Consider the following 19,202-nt stretch of genomic DNA (forward strand, 5'->3'; position numbering starts at 1 on the left):
AAGATAAGGAAGCTGTTTTTATTCAGCAGCTATATGCATTGCTTCAGAAAAAAACAGAATCCATGGTAGATAATATAAACTTTTAAAACTGTTGTAAATGACCAAAATGTATAATACAGGACTTTAGTGGTAATATTTCATCACTTACTTTGGGACCATAGTCTCCCAAGACCTTGGCAGTTTTTTTTTTTACAATAAACACCTCTCCACATCAGTGACTTAGAAATATTTTTGTCACATTATCCAGTTATTACTCACTGTGGGTTAGATTAGAAGTGTTTGGTAGTATTACTGAGAAGATAAAAAACATTAAATAAACAGTTTTATACTTTAAGGAATTTAGTGAGTGCCTGATGTAATGACTGATCAAAACTAGTGATCTTTATTTATTTATTAATTTATTTATTTTAAGTATACTATGCGAAAGTACGTCACTGATTTTCATAGGAAATAAACTGATGCCAAATATTGCTGTACTGAGCAGCACTCATCAAATATTGCAGAATACATCACATTGTTTGCATAAACAGTGACTGAACTTGTACATTCAGACACCGCCACTTTGTTACTGACACACATCATTCTGGATTCACTGACCACCTCATATGTATTTTAGAAGATGTGAAATTTCTACTTTAATATTAATTACAGTAAAACTTCTATATAACGGACTTTAATATTAATTACAGTAAAACCTCTATATAACGGACTTTAATAGAAAGGAATTAGTTTTTTTCGGAATCGAGGAGGTACTGGAGTAAATTCTTATATTTCGGAAAAGGTCCGATAAAGCCAGAAGTGGTCTGGACACTCTGACTACTTCAGGTATGTTCACCACAATAAGGTAAATAAAAGACATATTTATCAGTGTACAGTTCAGTATTATTCTGTACATTATACCATTTGATTATTGTAGTGAATGTGTAATACAGTATAGTACTGCAGTGGTAGTGAAAACAGTTTAAAAACCGTTGGTGCGATCCAGACTAATGTCTGATATATCGGAAAAAGTCGGAGTTAGCAGGAGGAAGTCCGGGTGTCCCTTTTATAGGAATTTCGCTTTTTTCGGAATGGCTTGGGCCCCAATTAGTCTGTTATAGTGAGGTTTTACTGTACTGTATTGAAGTAACAGTCCTTCTTGAAAAAATGATGTTGGTGAATCCTGTGGTCATTCTGGGGGCTTAGCATTAATAAATTTTCATTATATATCCATCCATCCATCCATCATCCAATCCTACGTTACCACGTGAAGAGCGTTGGAGCCCAGGGCTAGGCAAGTTGGTCCTGACATTTAAGATGAGAGTGACCAGTCGCACTCATCACTGAATGCCATTGTGTGAGCAATAAACCCAACCACCACTTGGATGTAAATCGGCTCAGGCTTAATTCGGTTAGAGCGTTGTAATTACCCACAACGCCACCAGATGCCATAGTTTGGTTATATGGGTACCACCCAGCGTAGTAAATGGTTTCATGGTGTGCAGGAAACCATTTGGCTTGTCACTCAGTGTAGAGTCTCACTCAATGTAGTCACCCATATACAGAAAGAGGAGGAAAGAAAGAAGGGCTTAAGAGAAAGGAAGTAAAGAAGGAAGGAAGACAGGAAAGGGCAGCCATCGAAGAGCAGCACTACATCGACTAAGTGGATGGTGAGCGCCCCCACCCACCACTATTATTAAATATAAAGATCCTAATTAACATTCAAAATGTTGAAGGAAAAGCCTGGTTTTGGAAGCAGGCTAACCTCGGAGGTATTTCTGAACTCATTGGGCATAGTTCGGTGATCCAAAGTAATCTGTGTGAAGCATCCATTAGGTAATACTTATCATGTGTGAGCAAGGAGCAATATTTTGCAAGTACGTGCTGCCAGATTTGAGAGGTTTATCAGTGGTTTTAATTGTTATATTTTATCAAGGGATGGTTGAAGTTTATTTCTCACGTAATGCCACTCAGGGATGAGTGAGGCTGGTCACTCATCATCAGTCTTAGGACCAGCTTGCCTAGCCCTGGGCTTCTACACTCCTCATGGGGCAACACTGGATTATATGATGAATGAATAAATGATTTACATTCATTTCAAAGAATCGGTATTTTATGAAAATCACATTTCCATAAAATTTGGGCTTTACTGTATTACTATTGTTACTACTGAGATGCAGTATGTATTAAGATTTTTAAAGAAAAAAATTGTTTGGGACTCCTGTACTTTAGTGTCATATTTCTGCTAGTTGCTGTTGCCTTATGTGCTCAGGTTTTTAAAGAAAAAAATTGTTTGGGACTCCTGTACTTTAGTGTCATATTTCTGCTAGTTGCTGTTGCCTTATGTGCTCAGGTTTTTAAAGAAAAAAATTGTTTGGGACTCCTGTACTTTAGTGTCATATTTCTGCTAGTTGCTGTTGCCTTATGTGCACAGGTGCTGTTTTTTACATATGCAGTATATAAACATGCCCCGTGGTGGCTGAGTGGTTAGCATCACTGACTGCAAAGTTGCTGGCCCAGTAGCACCAGGGTTTGAATCCTGGTGCGGGCAGCTGGGGTCACTTGACTCAGGTGCCTATCCACCCTTTGTGGGTTGGTAAGTAAATGAGTACCTAGGGTAACACCTAGGGGAGGTAACTGTGGTTACCTGAATGATGCAGTGGCCTTGTGTCCCAGTTGATTGGGTGAATAACCCTCCACAGGCTGAAAGGTCTATGTTATGGAGATGAGCACAACAGCTAAGTGCCTTGTGGCATATGCTCCCACCTTTACCTTTAGTATATAAACATGGATCCATTTAGGCATACAGTTTCACTTTTACAACTTGTAATTGTTACTTCAGTAAAACCTCTGCTGATCTATAAAACCTCTGCTGATCTATTTATAAAAAGTCTGCTTGTAACTGTTAATACAGCTAAAAACCTGTCCTAAGCCATCAGATATCATGATGGGAGTCAGTAAAGATTGCTTTTGGTAAGCTTTATTTTTGTTCATTAAGCTGCTAGAGGATTCATAAAAAGGGCTGGAGATCAGATAGCCAGAGGTGCATGTTTAGGGATGTAGATGTGTTAAAATTACCAAAGGTTTTACTAGGATTAGATGCTTTGGAGGATGATAGAATGGTAAAAGCTCACATTAGTTGACAGTAGAGGTTTAACCCATGGAGTGTGCAGTTACTCTCCCTGGCAGCCTCCCCAGTGTGCAATTCTGAAGTGCAGCTTTATTTAGCACAGTCTCTAACTTTCATTCCCTCTGAAACATTTTTGTGTTAGAGGACTGGAAGATGAGGGTAGGGATGATTTGTGAAAGGTATGGAATGACAAGAAGCTTAATTTTAGGAAGAATTGATATCTAATTGGGGGGGGGGGGAATTATGGAAGAGATGTTGATGCAAGCCAAAAACATCCCTATGCTAAAGAATAAACTGGAGAAATGTTGGTAGGGAAATGGGACAACATCAGTGGTTAAAATCCTGTACAGTACCCCAGATTGTTAAACACAGTTTTAGATATGACATAAAACCATGGATTAACATTACCAAAGGTCTGATACCTCATTAGTGTGGGTCTTGCATGTTGCCAAAAGAATACTGATATAAATGTATGATAACAACCATCCATCAATGTGCAGACTGTACATGACACTAAATGTGGAGCAAAGAATTATATTTTACCACCTGAAATACATCCCTTGGAAACATACGTAGTCTGAAGGGAAGAATGGACACTGGTCCTTTTGACCATGCACCATCTGTAAAGGGATTTTATGATTTCTGGTGAGACGTATTTCTGTGCTTGGACGTTGTTGGAAGGACACAAGTCAAGAGTGAGAGCAGTGGAAATGAGTTATTTAAGAGGAGCTTGTGGAGTCACGTGGAGAGACAGGCTGACGAATGAGGATATAAAGGAGCGTTGTGGTGTTGATGTGGATGTGATAGGAAGCGTTGTGAGGAACACACTGAGGTGGTTTGGCCATGTGGAGAGGATGGAGGGTGAAAGACTGACGAAGAGAGTGTATGTGAGCGAGGTGGAGGGTGGAAGAGGGAGGGGGAGACCGAGGATGAGATGGAGGGATGGGGTGGAGAGGTATATGAGAGAGGGGGGTGTGAGTTGGGAGCAGGGTAGTGAAATGGCGGGGGACAGGGCGACTTGGAGGCGATTTTTTTGTGGCCACCCCAAACGGGATTGAGGCGTCTGGCGATAGATAGATAGATAGAGTTGTTTGTTATTGCTACCTAAATGTTGGAAGAGAGGACAAGGCAAGTATTTTCTGTATTGTAAATTAATGTCTGCTTAATAAATGTTGGGAAATGTTTCAACTGTCACATTCTTAGAAAGTGAAGTATAGGTTAGGTTTATGTTGCTGTAATTTGTTCTTAAATTTGATAGGGGGGGATATAAGTTTTTCTGCCTATGTATATAAGCTCATTAGATGCCTGTTGAAATAATTTCTGGTTTGTTGCAGCAGTTACAAAATGTTGGTACAAAGGAGAGGACCTTTTTTTTCAATTTCTTTCACAGTTATGGATAAGTACAGAATCATTGCTTTATTTGCAGAGTGCAACACCACCAACTAAGACGGAATCTGCTGCAATAGCTGCAAAGTTTGCTGAAGAAGTGGCAAAAAAGGCAGCAGAAAAGGACATTGATACAGATACAACAGACCATATAGCAAGGACTAATAAACAAAGTGACTCTAGCTCTAGTACTGTTATTATTAGTGATAGTAAAGGAAGTAGAGAAAAATTAAATAATAGTATAGGAAATACAGCAGAGTCAGTGAATAGCAGTTTAGTGGACAGTGGAATGGCAAAGACAGTTTCTGAAACAGAAGTGTTAAAATCCAAACAGCAACAGCCACAGGACTCACAGCAAATGCCAATGCAGCAGTTTACTCAGATAACACAGTTGCAACAGCAACATTTGCCTCAACAGTCTGTTCAGCCATCTGTTCAGCAATTGCAACAGATGTCACAGCCACCAGTGCAGCCATCTTTACAACAGTTGCAACAGCACCCAATTCAAATACCCCAGATGCCTCCTCAGTCAGTGCAACAACTACAGCAGGCATCCCAGCAGGTGCATCAGCAGCCACCACCTCCCCAGCAACAGCAACAGCAGCAGCATCATAATCATCAGCAGCAGCAGCCACAACTGCAACCTCAGCCTCAACCTCAACCTCAGCCTCAGCCTCAGCCTCAGCCTCAAAAACAGAAGTCTCCAGTTCCTCAGCAGCCTGGTCAGCAGCAGACCCAGTCTCCAGTAGTGGTGCAGCAGGCTCCGCCAGTGCATCAGCCTCAACCACCAATTCAGTCTCCTCAGCAGACAGCAGAAGTGCCCCTTCCACCCCAGCCACAGCAGCAGCAGCAGCAGCCACCTCAGTTACAACCAGCACAGAAGCTTCCAGATAATGTAAAGACTGAGAGTAATGTCAAGGCTCAGGTGCAAGCCCAACCTGAGAAGGAGTTGCATCAAGCTCCAAACAAACCAGAACCTCAGTTGCCAGCCAAGCAGAGTACTTCTACTACTAAACCAGCTGTGCCTACCCCCTCACCCAAGGAGAAGGAACCAGTTTCAGAACAACAGTCAGTGCAAGGTAAGTTCACATCTTTCCTTATTTTAATATATTTAAAGTATAAAGGCTGTGTTTTTTCTGAAAAGTAATAAATTCATTTTCAGACTGGAGCAGTGTTTCAGCTTTTTTTTTTTTTCCCCAAAATAAAGGTGGTAGATGGGGGCACTCACCATCCACTCACTTGATGTAGTGCTGTTTTGGGTGTCTGCCCTTTCCTCTCCTCCATCCTTCTTTCTTTCCATCCTCTTCTGTCTTCTTTCCTTAATTATTTCCTCGTTCTTCTGCCTATGGGTGACTTTACACTCCCTCTTCTGTCTTTTTCTTTCATTCTTTCCTCTTCCTTTTGCTTGTGGGCAACTCTGCTACACTGAGTGACAAGCCAAATGGTTTCCTATACACCAGGAAACCATTTACTATGCTGGGTGGTAACCATATAACCAAATTTTAGCACCTGGTGGTTTAGTGTGTAATTACGGCACTCCAGTCTGATTGAGCCTGTGTAGGTTTATATCCAAGGGGTGGTTGGGGTTTATTGCTTACGTAATGCCACTCAGGGATGAGTGAGGCTGGTCACACGCATCTTAATTGTTGGGACCAACTCTCCATGCCCCGGGCTCCTACGCTTCTTATGGGGCAAAGTAGGATTGGTTGATGGATGGATGGATTTTACTTGTGGCTGTGGATGTAACTCAGGGTATAGGAATTTATTGCTTATCTTAAATGGATATCAGTGTTGTGAGAAGGGATTAAATGGTGTGTGAAGTATAGTTTCATTTGAATTGAGAAGCCATTAAAAAATGCAGCTGGTGACTGGTTTTAAGGTGATGAACCAGTGAGGTCCTAATCTTGTTGTTGCTGGTATTTAATTGATTTAACCCTATCAAGAAAGAAAGGTATGGTATGGATGGATGAAGAGATTAAGAGTGCTGTGGAGGAAAAGAGGATGTAGTGGCTAGAGTGAATACAGGACAGGGGTTCAGTTGAAATAAGAGCTGAATATATTGAGAGCAAAAAGCACGTAAAGAGACTAGCAAAAAGGAAAAAGGAGGTAAATGATAATCTTGGAAGAAAACTGAATGCAACTTACACTGAAAATAGGAAGTTATTCTGGAAAGAGGTGCAGAAATGTAGAGGTGACAGTGGAAAGTAATGTTAAAATGTGAATGATGTAAGTGGTAGATTATTGACCCATGGGGATGAAGTATGGACTAGATGGAAAGAATATTTTGAAAGTCTGATGAATGGGAATGGAAAGAGCAAAGTGACTTAACATGATTGGTTTTAGGGATGTACAGAGAATGCAGTGCAAGGAAATATGACACTTGCAGAGGTGAAGAATGCTGTGAAGCTGCTGAAAAATGGGAAAGAAGCTGGGGTTGATGAGGTGTATGCAGAGATGGTTAAGTGTAGTGGAGAGAGCTTAGTGATGTGCATGTTGGAGATATGTTACATAATAATTGTTATTTTACATAATCATTGTTATTTCTGTACGTTTGAGCCTGCGAATATCCTCTTCCTTTACTGCCCGGGTCTCACTACTATACTGCATTACACTTTTAAAATATGCTGTATACAAAGATCCTCTAGGATGGAGGGAGAGCCCTCTCAGTGTCATCAGCAGCTCCTTGAGCTTCTTCCCACCATTCCTCACTCTAGCCACAGAGCTAGCTCCTCGAGCACATAACATGCCTTCCAAATAACAACTCTTCCACACACTCAAGAGACTCACCAGCAAGTTCAATCTCTTCACACCTGGAAGTCTCCACTTGCTTTCCCCGACACGTCGCTCACATGAAATGAGCATTATTTCGCCTCTGCCTCTAAACATCTCTTATGCACCCACTTATCACAGACACTACACAGGATGGAATTACTTCCCATGCCCATGTGGCAAATTGCACATGGCCACTCCCTCTTTGACAGTTCTGTCACCATCCCTAGATACCATCACTAATGTTTTATCTGCATTTACTCTTAAGCCCTTGTGCCCATGCCATCCCTCCACTTGCTAAATCTCTCCTCCACCTCCCTTTCACTCTTTGTAGTCAACACCAAATCATCAGCATACAACATATCCCATGGGAGTCCATTTCTGAGGTCGTGTGAGAGGGCTTCAAGTACCGTGATAAACAACAAAAGACTCTGAATTGACCCCTGGTGCACACCAACATTCATGGAAAACTCATCACTCAAATCTCCATTCACCCTTACCTGGGTGGAAGCACCCACATCCATGGACCATAATGACCCTAACCAGCCACTCCTCGATAACATGCTTTCTCATTGCCCATTTCACCTTCACTATAGGGACTCTGTCAAAGGCCTTCTCCAAATCAACAAAAACAAAGCACAGTTCCCTCTTCTTTATATTTTTCGTGAAACTGTCAAACAATGAATATGGCATCAGTGGCCCTTTTTGCCTGGCATGAACCCAAACTGCATCTCTTCAATATTCACTTTATCTCTAATCATACCGTTTGAACTCTCTATATCTCCTGAGGCTCTCAACATTTCGGCAGTCAACCCAGACACACTGCTGCCTTTCTCACCTGCATCCTGCCTATTACCCTGCTCACAGTAGCATCGTCAATCAAAGGCTAGGGCCCTAACACTGGATCTGCTGGCTCCAAACCTTTCCTGTCCCAGTAAAGCACCTCATTTAACAACCAACTGTACTGCCCTCCATCCATCCTTAGTATCCCCACTGTTCACCACAACCCTTCTTTCATCATTCTTCACATACTGCTCATGTATGATATTGCTATTCTCCCTCTTCATCTGATTTGCTACCTTAAATATCATACTCTTCAATTCTGCTCTATTTAGGTTATCAAGTAAAGTCTCTGAGACTCAGACTGTGCCCTTTAAACCTCTTTTCTAGCCCTATGCTTGGTAAATGGGCATCCAAGTGAATAGTTCACGATCAGTGTGGGCGTGCGACAAGATTGTGTGATGTACTCGTGATTGTTTTATATATATTTATAAATACATACGGATGGGATGATGAGAGAAGTAAAAACACAAGTAATGGAGAGAGGGATGGCATTGGTAATGAATGGTGATGGATGGAATATCTCAGGTTTGTTGTATGCTGATGATGCAGTGCTGCTTTCAAATACCGGACAAGAACTTGGTAGACTAGTGCAGAGTTTTGCTGATGTCTCTGAGAATCGTACCTTGATAGTAAATGCAGAAAAGAGTAAAGTGATGGTTATTGAGAGAGAAGGTGACTCCCAGTGTGATGTTACAGTGAATGGAGAGAGACTGGAATAGGTGAGAGAGTTCATATACCTGGGTACAGTGGTAGAAAAGAGGAAAAAGTGTGCAAACAAAGTGGAAAGTAGAGTTACACAGGGAAGACAAGTAGCTGGTGCAGTGAAGGCCTTGATAAGAAACAGGCTTCATTGTTGCAGCTACAGGAGGCCCACGTGAAGGAGTGTTGGTGCCAAATTTAACATTCGGATGTGAGACTATAATGTGCGATGAAAATGAAAAGTCAAGAGTAAGGGCAGTGGAAATGGAACTTCTGAGGAATGTTTGTGGAGTGCAGAGTGTGGATAGGATACAGAATAATGTGATTTGTGAAAGATGGGGAGTGAGGAAGTCTGTGGACACCAGCATTGAAGAGAATGTACTGAGATGGTATGGTCATGTGGAGAGAATGGATGACAATAGAGTGGTGAAAAAGGTATATCTGAGTGAAATTGAAGGAGGGAGGGGATGAGGTAGGCCAAGAAGAAGGTGGAGGGATATTGTGGATGAGTGTGTGATTAAGAGAGGTATGGAAGTTGGTGAGACTAAGGGACTGACAAAAGATAGAGCTGGCTAGATGAATTTTTTGTGGAGAAGTGCATAACCAGGAATTTGGCACCCCATTATTATGTGACAGTGTTCAGATTGGCTCTGTCAGATAGGTTTATTTAAAGCTACAGAACATGGTGAAATTTGGATGGGCCAATCTGATGGAGCGAGGATTTCGAGAACTTGAATGATGAGTGAATGGATGCATGACACATTGAATTGGGCTAACTTTGGCTGTCTGGACATTGCTACTGCTCACCTTGCCGTAGGATGGGAAAGGAGGTCCGGATGATGATGAACCCTATCAGTCCATTATGTGTCTTGTAGCTATTACAGTATTGTTACCTCCAGGCATATCAAACTTTAGAAAGATCCATATTGATTATGGAATTAATGAAGCATGTATCTAAACCCTGCAATCCAAAAAGGCTCCATAAATTTAATACTGGCTGAAGGCAGGAAGAAAATGATAGAATACACCATTAGAGTGAAGTGTTTGAAGGAAGACAATGGGTTTTTATTGTCTTGTATAACAGTTTGGTGTTATAAGCTTTGTATTAATGGTGCATGCAGCCTGTGGGATGAAATGGAGATTTATGAAGGCTTGAATGCCTACTTGGCTTTTTTCACCTGATACTGTTGAGAGATCCTCTGCCTTATAGTAACTATTGTGCATTCATCCAAACCTTATAATTTGAGCTGACCTGAGTTTTTTTTTTTTTTTTTTTTTATCCAGCTGATAGGCTGTCATTATGAGGAGAATTCAGGAAATTGAATGCTTGTCCCATATTCATTTCCAACCTTATACTTCGTTGCTTCAGGTAATGTTACCAATTGATTATTATTCTCCATTGATGGCCCAAGCTGGAAAAATAATTACCTGCATGTGGAACATAGTAATAGATATCTCAGGCAGAGTTGGACCGATTACTATTCCAGCATCAACAATCCTGCCCCTGCACAATGCATAGGTCTGTGACACCATTAATTGAATGATGGGACTAGTTTCCATACTGTGTATCTGTTGTGATTTTGCATGGTATTTTTATTATGTAATACATTATGGAAATTAAAAAAAAAAAAGTATTGTTTTGAAAAAAAGAAAAAAGAAAAAGTCCCAGTAGCATTGTGGAAGTTGTTAATATTGCATTGTGGTTATTTAAATTGTTATCTTGGTCAAATGGCATTGCTGATCGGGAGAACAGATGAACCATTTTTTGCACTGAAGGCTGTGGTATACGATACAGTGGGGTAATGATGCTCCTCCTCCCCTTTTTCTTTTTCTTTTTCATTTTTAAAGGCTCCAACATGCTTGCATGTGTCGGCCTTGGTCACCTAATGGCGGCTCTCCACGCTGCACGATCCATTGCAGCCTCCCTGTTCAGTCCCTTAACCCTAAGGTCACACTTAATGACCTCATCCCATGTCTTTCTCGGTCTACCCCTCATAACCCCACCCCCAGTATTAACACTTCTCACCTTCCTCACCCAATTATCATCCCCCATCCTCTCCACATGTCCAAACCACCTCAATCTACCTCTCCTCATCACAACACCAATACACTCCAGTCCCATCCTACCTCTCAACTCTTCCATTGTAAACCCAGCCTCTCCAGGCCTTGGACGCAAGGACGCACTGCACATCACCTAATCATTGTCATTTCTGTACGTCTGAGCCGGCGAATATCTTCCTCCTTCACTGCCCAGGTCTCTCTGCCATACAGCATTATACACTCCTAACACATGCAGCATACAAAGACCCCTTTGCACGTAGGGAGAGCCCTTTCATTTTATTTATTTATTTTAATAATGACAAAGGAACAAATGTGATTCGCTTCAGTTTATTGCTTGAAGTTGTAGGGATATTTATGAGAAAATTTACTGTGAAAGCAGACTCGCTGCACAAAATAATTATTTCACTCTTACAGTACTGTATATGGGAAAACATGATGGCATAGTTGCCCCGTGCCTTTGGACAATCATGCTGTTTATATAAAAGTATTTTCTGTACATCACGCTCTTTGCCAGTGGCATTTAAGCCTTCTAGCAAACATTAACACTGCTAAGAACAGAACATTGAGAGAAATAGAAAATCGTACTGTGCTGGGAACAGATCATGAAATACGGTATTTGAAAATCATGTAGCATACTCAGAATTAATGTTAAATCTAATGAAAATGTACTGACAACATCAACAAGTACAAAATTTAGTGCAGAATGAAACTCCTGCCATCAGGCACGGGACCTAGGCCAAGCCTCAGGCCACGAGGTAGAGGTAGAGGCAAAGGCTTGTAGATAATGTGAGGCTGAGGCAGAAACTTGTCACCAGACTTCAAGGTTGAGGCAGAGGCTTTTAGATAACCATGAAATTGAGGCAGAGGCAGATTCTTTTCATCTGGCCTTAAGGTCAAGTTCGTTTTCGTTTTCGTTTTTAAAGGCTCCAACATGCTTGCATGTGTCGGCCTTGGTCACCTAATGGCGGCTCTCCACACTGCACGATCCATTGCAGCCTCCCTGTTCAGTCCCTTAACCCTAAGGTCACACTTAATGACCTCGTCCCATGTCTTTCTCGGTCTACCCCTCATAACCCCACCCCCAATATTAACACTTCTCACCTTCCTCACCCAATTATCATCCCCCATCCTCTCCACATGTCCAAACCACCTCAGTCTACCTTTCCTCATCACAACACCAATACACTCCAGTCCCATCCTACCTCTCAACTCTTCCATTGTAAACCCAGCCCCTCCAGGCCTTGGACTCAGGGACGCACTGCACATCCACCTAATCATTGTCATTTCTGTACGTCTGAGCCGGCGAATGTCTTCCTCCTTCACTGCCCAGGTCTCACTGCCATACAGCATTACACTCCTAACACACGCTGCATACAAAGACCCCTTAGCACGTAGGGAGAGCCCCCTCAATGTCAGGAGAGGCAAGAGCTCCCTGAACTTCTTCCAACCACTTCTCACCCTAGCCACAGAGCTAGCTCCAGCCCCACCTCCAGCACACAACATGTCTCCTAAATAACAAAACTCTTCCACACACTCAAGAGATTCACCAGCAAGTTCAATCCTTTCACGTCAAGGCAGAGGCTTTTACATAACTGTGATGTTGAGGCAGAGACTGAGGTAGGCCCTTTTCACTGAACCTCGAGGTGAAGGCAGAGACTTTTAGGTAACCATGAGGTCAAGGCTGAGGCAGAGACTTTTCACCAGCTTGAGGCCTTTTATATGAGGCATGAGCTTAATTGTATTTATCATTCAAGTGTCATTATGAGAGATTGTGTGTGTGTCAGTTTAAAAGCAGGATTTTACAGATTGCTTACTGTGATTTGTATTTGAGGATGGTTCTGCCGGTTGTGGTGTCTGTACCACTCTTGCACTTAGCCTTCTCACCAGTGTTCCTTGGAAACTTGGAGAAATATGATACAATGTATTTGGTTGCCATACTGAATATGAAACCAGGTTGTGTTTCTGTGAGACTGTAGGATTATGTATGGTGTAAGTATGCCCTTTGTGCCATAATGTTTAGGGAAGATTGAGCCTTCACTTGGTGTTATGCTGTGACCATACCACACAGATTGTTATTGTTATTTAAAAAAAAGCAAACATCCTATGTAGTGTTTTCTGGCTTAGTCAAGTTGTGTAACACTTATATAATAGAAGTCTTTACCATGGCTAGTATGTGAACATAATCACCCTCTACTGTTTCAGTAGTGGGTTGTAAGTCTTCACCATCTTACTGGTTACTGCTTGAATTCACAGTACTTCTAAATAAACAAAGTGCATTTGCTAGTTGTTATCACTAGGGAAATATATTCAGCAGTTATTATTGCCATTACATGCATTAATATCATGGTTTCAGTTACCCCATGCAACCTTGGTGCAGTTGCCACATTGGTGCATGCAAGGTACTACAGTACATGCTGTATGCTCAAAGCTGCAAATCCACATGACTTCCATAACATAATACTGACCACAGTTACTAACAGCATTTTGAAGTATGCTGGCATCTTTTTTCATTTAGCTTTAACCATAGCATTTCCAGCAAATGTTTTTTGTTATATTAATAAACATATTTCTTCAAAAAGAGTACATAGTAATGTAAATTGGTGAATTTTAGGGATTTTGTAGAATATGGAATAGTAAAGAAATTCTAGTTGGTTAAATTTCAATGAGGATTACAAATTTTGGCAACTTTTTGTATAATGGTTATGTTCAGGTAGTTGGCATAGTTACCCTGGACTTGAATGATTACCCAACTGTACAGTAATATAAACTGTTTCTTATCTACTGATCTGTCTATTGCCAGATGCCTTAATCCCGTTAGGGTTGGCCACAAACAAATCACCTCCATGGTGCCCTCTCCCCTGCTGTTTCACTTGGCATGCTTCCATCTCACACACCCCCTCTCTCATATACCGTACTTCTCCACACCATCCTTCCATCTCGTCCTCAGCTTCCCCGTCTCTCTCCCCCCTTCCACCTCACTTACTCTCTCGTTAGTCTCTCACTCTCCATCCTCTCCATGTGGCCAGACCACCTCAGTGTATTTCTCCTGACTCTTTCTATCACACCCACACCACAACGCTTCATCACATCCTCATTTGTCAGTCTGTCTCTCCATGTTACTCCACATGCTTCTCTCATGTAACTCATTTCTACTGCTCTCACTCTTGACTTGTGTCCTTCCAGCATGGTCCAAGCTTCTCTTCCATACATTAGAGTTGGTTTCACAATACTATCATGCAGTGACTTTTTTAACCTCCATGCTCTCTTCCATATTGTTTACCACTGCTTTCAAAGAACCAGAAACCTTTCTTCCTTGTACTGTTTCAAGCACTTCCCCTTTCAAACTTCCATCCTTACTCATCACAGTACCCAAGTATTTAAATGTACTAACATTTTCCACTTCCTCATCGCTCAGCCACACTGTACATTCAGTGACTTCATTTCTTTTGAAGGCCATAACTTTACTCTTCCCTACACTCACCTTTGGATTCCGTTTCTTACACACTTTCCCAAACTCATTCATCAGGCTTTGCATTTCACTTTTGTCTTCACTTGACCATTCATCCAGCCATCATCTAACAATACAGTATATTCTCCTAACAACAGTACAGGAAATTTCCAAACACTGCTTTCTCGTTAGGGCTGCTCCAACATCCACTGCAGCACCTTGTAACTCTCTCATAACCCCATCCATAGAGAGATGGAATAACCATGGAGACATGACACATCCATATTTCAATCCAACATTCAGATAGGAAAATCACTTGGTTCGCTATCCACACTCACTACAGCCTTAGCACCCTTATACATACTCTTCATAGCATTCAACAACTTCCCGTTTACTCTGTATACTCTTAATATTTTGCACATTCCTTGTCTATCCATCCTGTCATGTGCTTTTGTGCTTTCTACAAATCCCTGAAAGCTACATATGACTTCTTTCCCTTTTCTAGAAACTTTTCCACTCATTCATCATCATCATAGACATCATCCGGACCTCCTCACCCACCCAAGGGCAGGGTGAGGAGTAGCAGCGTCCAGACAGCCAAAGTTTGCCTAGTTAAATTGGCCACATTCCATTCATTCGTCAGCAGGCCCATGGAATCCTGGCTTCTTTTGATACACCAAAAGGTTTCACCACATTTTGTAGCGTCATATATACCTATCAGACACAGTCAATCTGAACACTGTCATGTTAAAAAGGAGTGATGAATCCCTGGTCATGCCTGTCTCTGCACAAAATTCATCCAGCTAGCTCGATCTCTTGTTAACTTCCCCTCATCAGCTTACATACCTCTTTTCCTCACATACTCATCCACCATATCTTTCTACCTTCATGGCCTACCTCGCCTCCTCCCTCCTTCAAATTCGCTCTGGTATACCTTTTTCACCACTCTATTGTCATCCATTCTCTCTTCATGACCACACGATCTTAGCACACTCTCTTAAACGCTGGTGTCCCCAGACTTCTTCACTCCACATCTTTAATGAATCACATTATTCTGTATCCTGTCCACTCTCTGTACACAACATGCATTCCTCAACAGTCCCATCTCCACCACTTTTACTGCTGACCTTTCATTTTCATGCCACACCATAGTCTCACATCCGTATACTTCACACTGCTGCAGCAATCAAAGCTCTGTTTCTTATCAAGGCCTTCATAGCACCAGCTACTTTCCTTCCTTGTGTCACTCTACTCTCCACTTCCTTTGCACATTTTCCTCTCTTTTCTATCACTGTACTGAGGCATTTCAACTCTCACTAATTCCAGTCTCTCTCCATTCAGTGTAACATCACACTGGGAGTCACCTTCTCTCTCAGTAACCGTCACTTTATTATTTTCTGCCTTTACTCTCAAGGCACGATGCTCAGAGACATCTACAAAACTCTGCACTAGTCTTCCGAGATCTTGTCTGGTGTTTGCAAGTAGTACTGCATCATCAGCATACATCAGTAGACCTAATAATGAATATCTGATCAACACAACCTCTTCCTTTCTGAAAACTCACTGTTCTTCTCCAACTAATTCCATTGTTCTTTCCCTAACTCTGTCAGTAAGTATCCAAACACAAGTTATTCTTGTACTCAGAAGACAAAAGCCCCTATGAGTTCCACACACTTCTTTTTTCCCCTTTTCTTTGTACAGGGGATTAATTAAACTTGACTTCAATCCTCCTGGACTTACCTTCCTCCTTGGCCAATCTTCACATCTTCCATATCCATTCTACTACTATCTCTCCCTCATGCGTCATCATTTCACTACACACTCCGTCAGTTCCTGGTGCTTTCCCCATTTTGACTTTCTTCAGTGCTTCCTATGTTTCCATCCTACTGATTTCTTCCTCCCTTCTCACCTCTCTCCTTCTCCCAGCCATTCCTCATCCACTTCTACTCGCATTTCTTTCTCTATGTTCAACAGTTCTTTAAAGTGTTCTCTCCATCGGCTCATTTTTTTATCTCTTCTCCGGCAATCTACCATTTTTATCTTTAACTCCCCAACTGACTTCCTTATCGCCTGTCTAACTCTCTCTACCTCTTTCCAGAACATTTTCTTTCATTCCCTCCTTTTTACACTCATATTCCTTCCAAATTGCTCATCCACTCACTTCTTACACTCTTACCAATCTCTTCACCTCTCTTTTCATCTCTGCATATAATTCTCTCTTGTCTATCAACTTCCTCCATGCCCCTGCTTCCCATCCACTCACTATATGCCTTCTTTTGCGCCACAGCCTGTCTCACCCCTCCATTCCTCCATGCTGTTCCCTGCACTCCCTTTTGTCTTCACTTCACCCCACACACCACCTCACATGCTGCACAGATTTCTTCTCTGAATGTTTTGCATGCATCTTCCACCTCCCCCATCTCCTCCAAATCGTATTTCTCCAGTTGCTCCTCCACTTTCCATCCTCTTGCAACTTTACTGCCCTCATTTTATGGACTACTTCCTCCTGTCCTTCCCTTCTTCTATTCCTCCATTGCATTCAAACCTTGACGTTCATCACCACCAAGTGGTGGTCAGAAAGTTCACTCCTTCAACCTCTGTATGCTCTTGCATCCATTACATACCTTTGCATTCTCTCATCCACACACACAATTATTCATTCATTTCACCACCCACCCATCTCATCATTTACCCCGTGTACCTGTGTATCATTTTGTGCCTAAAGAGGTTATTGGCTGTCACCAACTCCCTGCACAAATGTCCACTAGAGGACTGCCATTCTCACCCTCTTCTGCAGGTACATCCCACTCACCAAGTTCTCCATCCACCTTCACATTTCCTACCTTTCCATCCATATCTCCAGTCAAAATCATTCATTCCTTTCAAACTTTTCCATGCACACTTCCACATTTGCCTAGAGCTCTTCTTTCACTCTGCTCGAACGATCTTGCGTTGGCACATACACACACTATCGCTGACATTTGTTATCCTACTTTCAGTCTTACCCACAGTCCTTGAACCAACTGATCCATACTCCTTTATATTCTTGTGTCTCTTGCACACAGCAATACATACTCCTCCTTTGTCCTCTCATTCTCTCGTATTCCCATGCATACACCCCATCCATACTTCCACTGTCTCTCACTCTCACTCCTCCATTTAACCTCAGTTAAACCACATGTCCACCTGGGCAATCTCTCATTCACCTCATCATTTGCACCTCTTACATTTCATGCCCCAAGCCATACCATGTCCTTTGTTCAGTCTTTAGTCATCACCTGTTGGTCAGTCCTGGTCTGAGCCTTTTTGTTTGTATTTTTAGTTGTTTTTTGGGGAGGGCCACTAACCCTCCGCCAACCCACTTGTTGACATGGAGGGAACGTGTTGGTTGGTTATAAGGTTTACCATTGCCATTCAGCTTTTTCCTTACTGAAATGGTCAATTCAGATAAATATGATCAGTATGCAAATGGCATTTGTAAGCAGCAAGGAGGCCAGCTGAATAAACAAAGTCCATTGCTTGTAGTAAGAAAGATTGGCTGCAAGCATACATCATGATAACTTAATAAATATTAGCAGGACAAGCAGACTTAAACGATCCCTCACAGCCCACCTGCTTCTGTTTTTTTAGGAAGACCATTTACATTCATAAATCTGCAGTTTATATACAGAGGAGAGGATGAGAGGGAGAAATTGTCGACAGTACTCCTGGCCACTAGCTCGTCTTATCTTCATCATTATCATCATCATCATCATCTAATCCTGTGTTGCCCCATGAGGAGTGTAGGATCCTGGGGTTAGGCAAGTTGGTCTTGGCATTTAAGATGAGTGTGACCAGCCTCACTCATCCCTGAGTGGCATTGCATGAGCAATAAACCCCAAACATCCCTTGGATAAAAACCTGCAGTCTCAGTCCGATTGAAATGCCATGATTACCCACTAAACCACCAGGCGCCATAATTTGGGTACTGTATATGGTTTTAGTGGTAGGTGGTGGCGACCATCATCCACTCACTTGATGTAGTGCTGCCTACTTCTTCCTTAGCCTTTATCATTCTTTTTCTGTGCCTGCCCTCCTGTCTTCCTATTTCTCCCATCTTTCCTGTCACTTCTTATTGCTCTTCTTTCCTTTACAGGCGGCTTTACATTGAGTGACAAGCCAAATCGTTTCCTGTAAGCCAAGAAACCATTTACAACGCTGGGTGGTAACCATATAACCAAACCATGCGTGCTCCCTACATTTCAGCAAGTGGGGTGGTGGAGGGTTAGTGCCTCTCCCTGTAAAACAAACAACTCAGTCAAATGGCCATCCCCTATGGGATTATAGCGTCTGGCGATAGATAGATAGATAGATAGGTTTCCACCCAGTGTAGTAAATGGTTTCCTGGTTTACAGGAAACCTTTTGGCATGTCTCTCTTTCTCAGTTTATAAATTATGCAATACTGCTGCCACTATACAATTGTGGCTAAAACAACTGGATGTTAGACTACTTTCATATCCAGGTATTACAACCACAGTACATTATACACAAACATACCACAGAAAGGTGATTAGTAGTCTCGAAACCATGTCATCTTCATTTATTATGATGTGACAGACTGGTAACTGTGTGAACGGGTTCAGCAAGGTTAGTTAGATGTCTTTGGCCCTTCTTGATATCTTTTATTACTGTGTTAACATGCTGCTTCATTCTGTCCCATCTTGATTCAACATTGGAGGTGAATACATCTGTTAATATTACTTGACGCAAGAGTATAAGGTTGAAAATTGTAACATGGTTTCTGTTTCTGTAATCATCCTCATACTGCGAACAAATCAGCTGCAGGGATAGAAACAAGGGTAGATTGAGGTGGTCACTACAGTTTTCTTTCGTGGTTTGTATAAATC

The 19,202-nt window shown here is 41.9% G+C and overlaps 1 protein-coding gene across 3 annotated transcripts in view; it reads left to right on the forward strand.

Annotated features, from left to right (window-relative positions):
* The window catches only part of LOC145418541 (eukaryotic translation initiation factor 4 gamma 3-like), a 536,301-nt gene that overhangs the window by 414,110 nt on the left and 102,989 nt on the right, over positions 1 to 19,202 (forward strand). For all 3 annotated transcript variants that reach the window (XM_080286907.1, XM_080286908.1, XM_080286909.1), the window contains one exon: positions 4,536 to 5,574. In XM_080286907.1, the coding sequence (XP_080143033.1) occupies positions 4,536 to 5,574 (1,039 nt within the window). The remainder of the gene's footprint in view (positions 1 to 4,535; positions 5,575 to 19,202) is intronic.

The sequence above is a fragment of the Coenobita brevimanus genome, chromosome 115 (genome assembly GCF_032717465.1).
Source record: "Coenobita brevimanus isolate Jiangsu-jjx chromosome 115, ASM3271746v2, whole genome shotgun sequence".
In the NCBI taxonomy this organism is placed as follows: domain Eukaryota; kingdom Metazoa; phylum Arthropoda; class Malacostraca; order Decapoda; family Coenobitidae; genus Coenobita; species Coenobita brevimanus.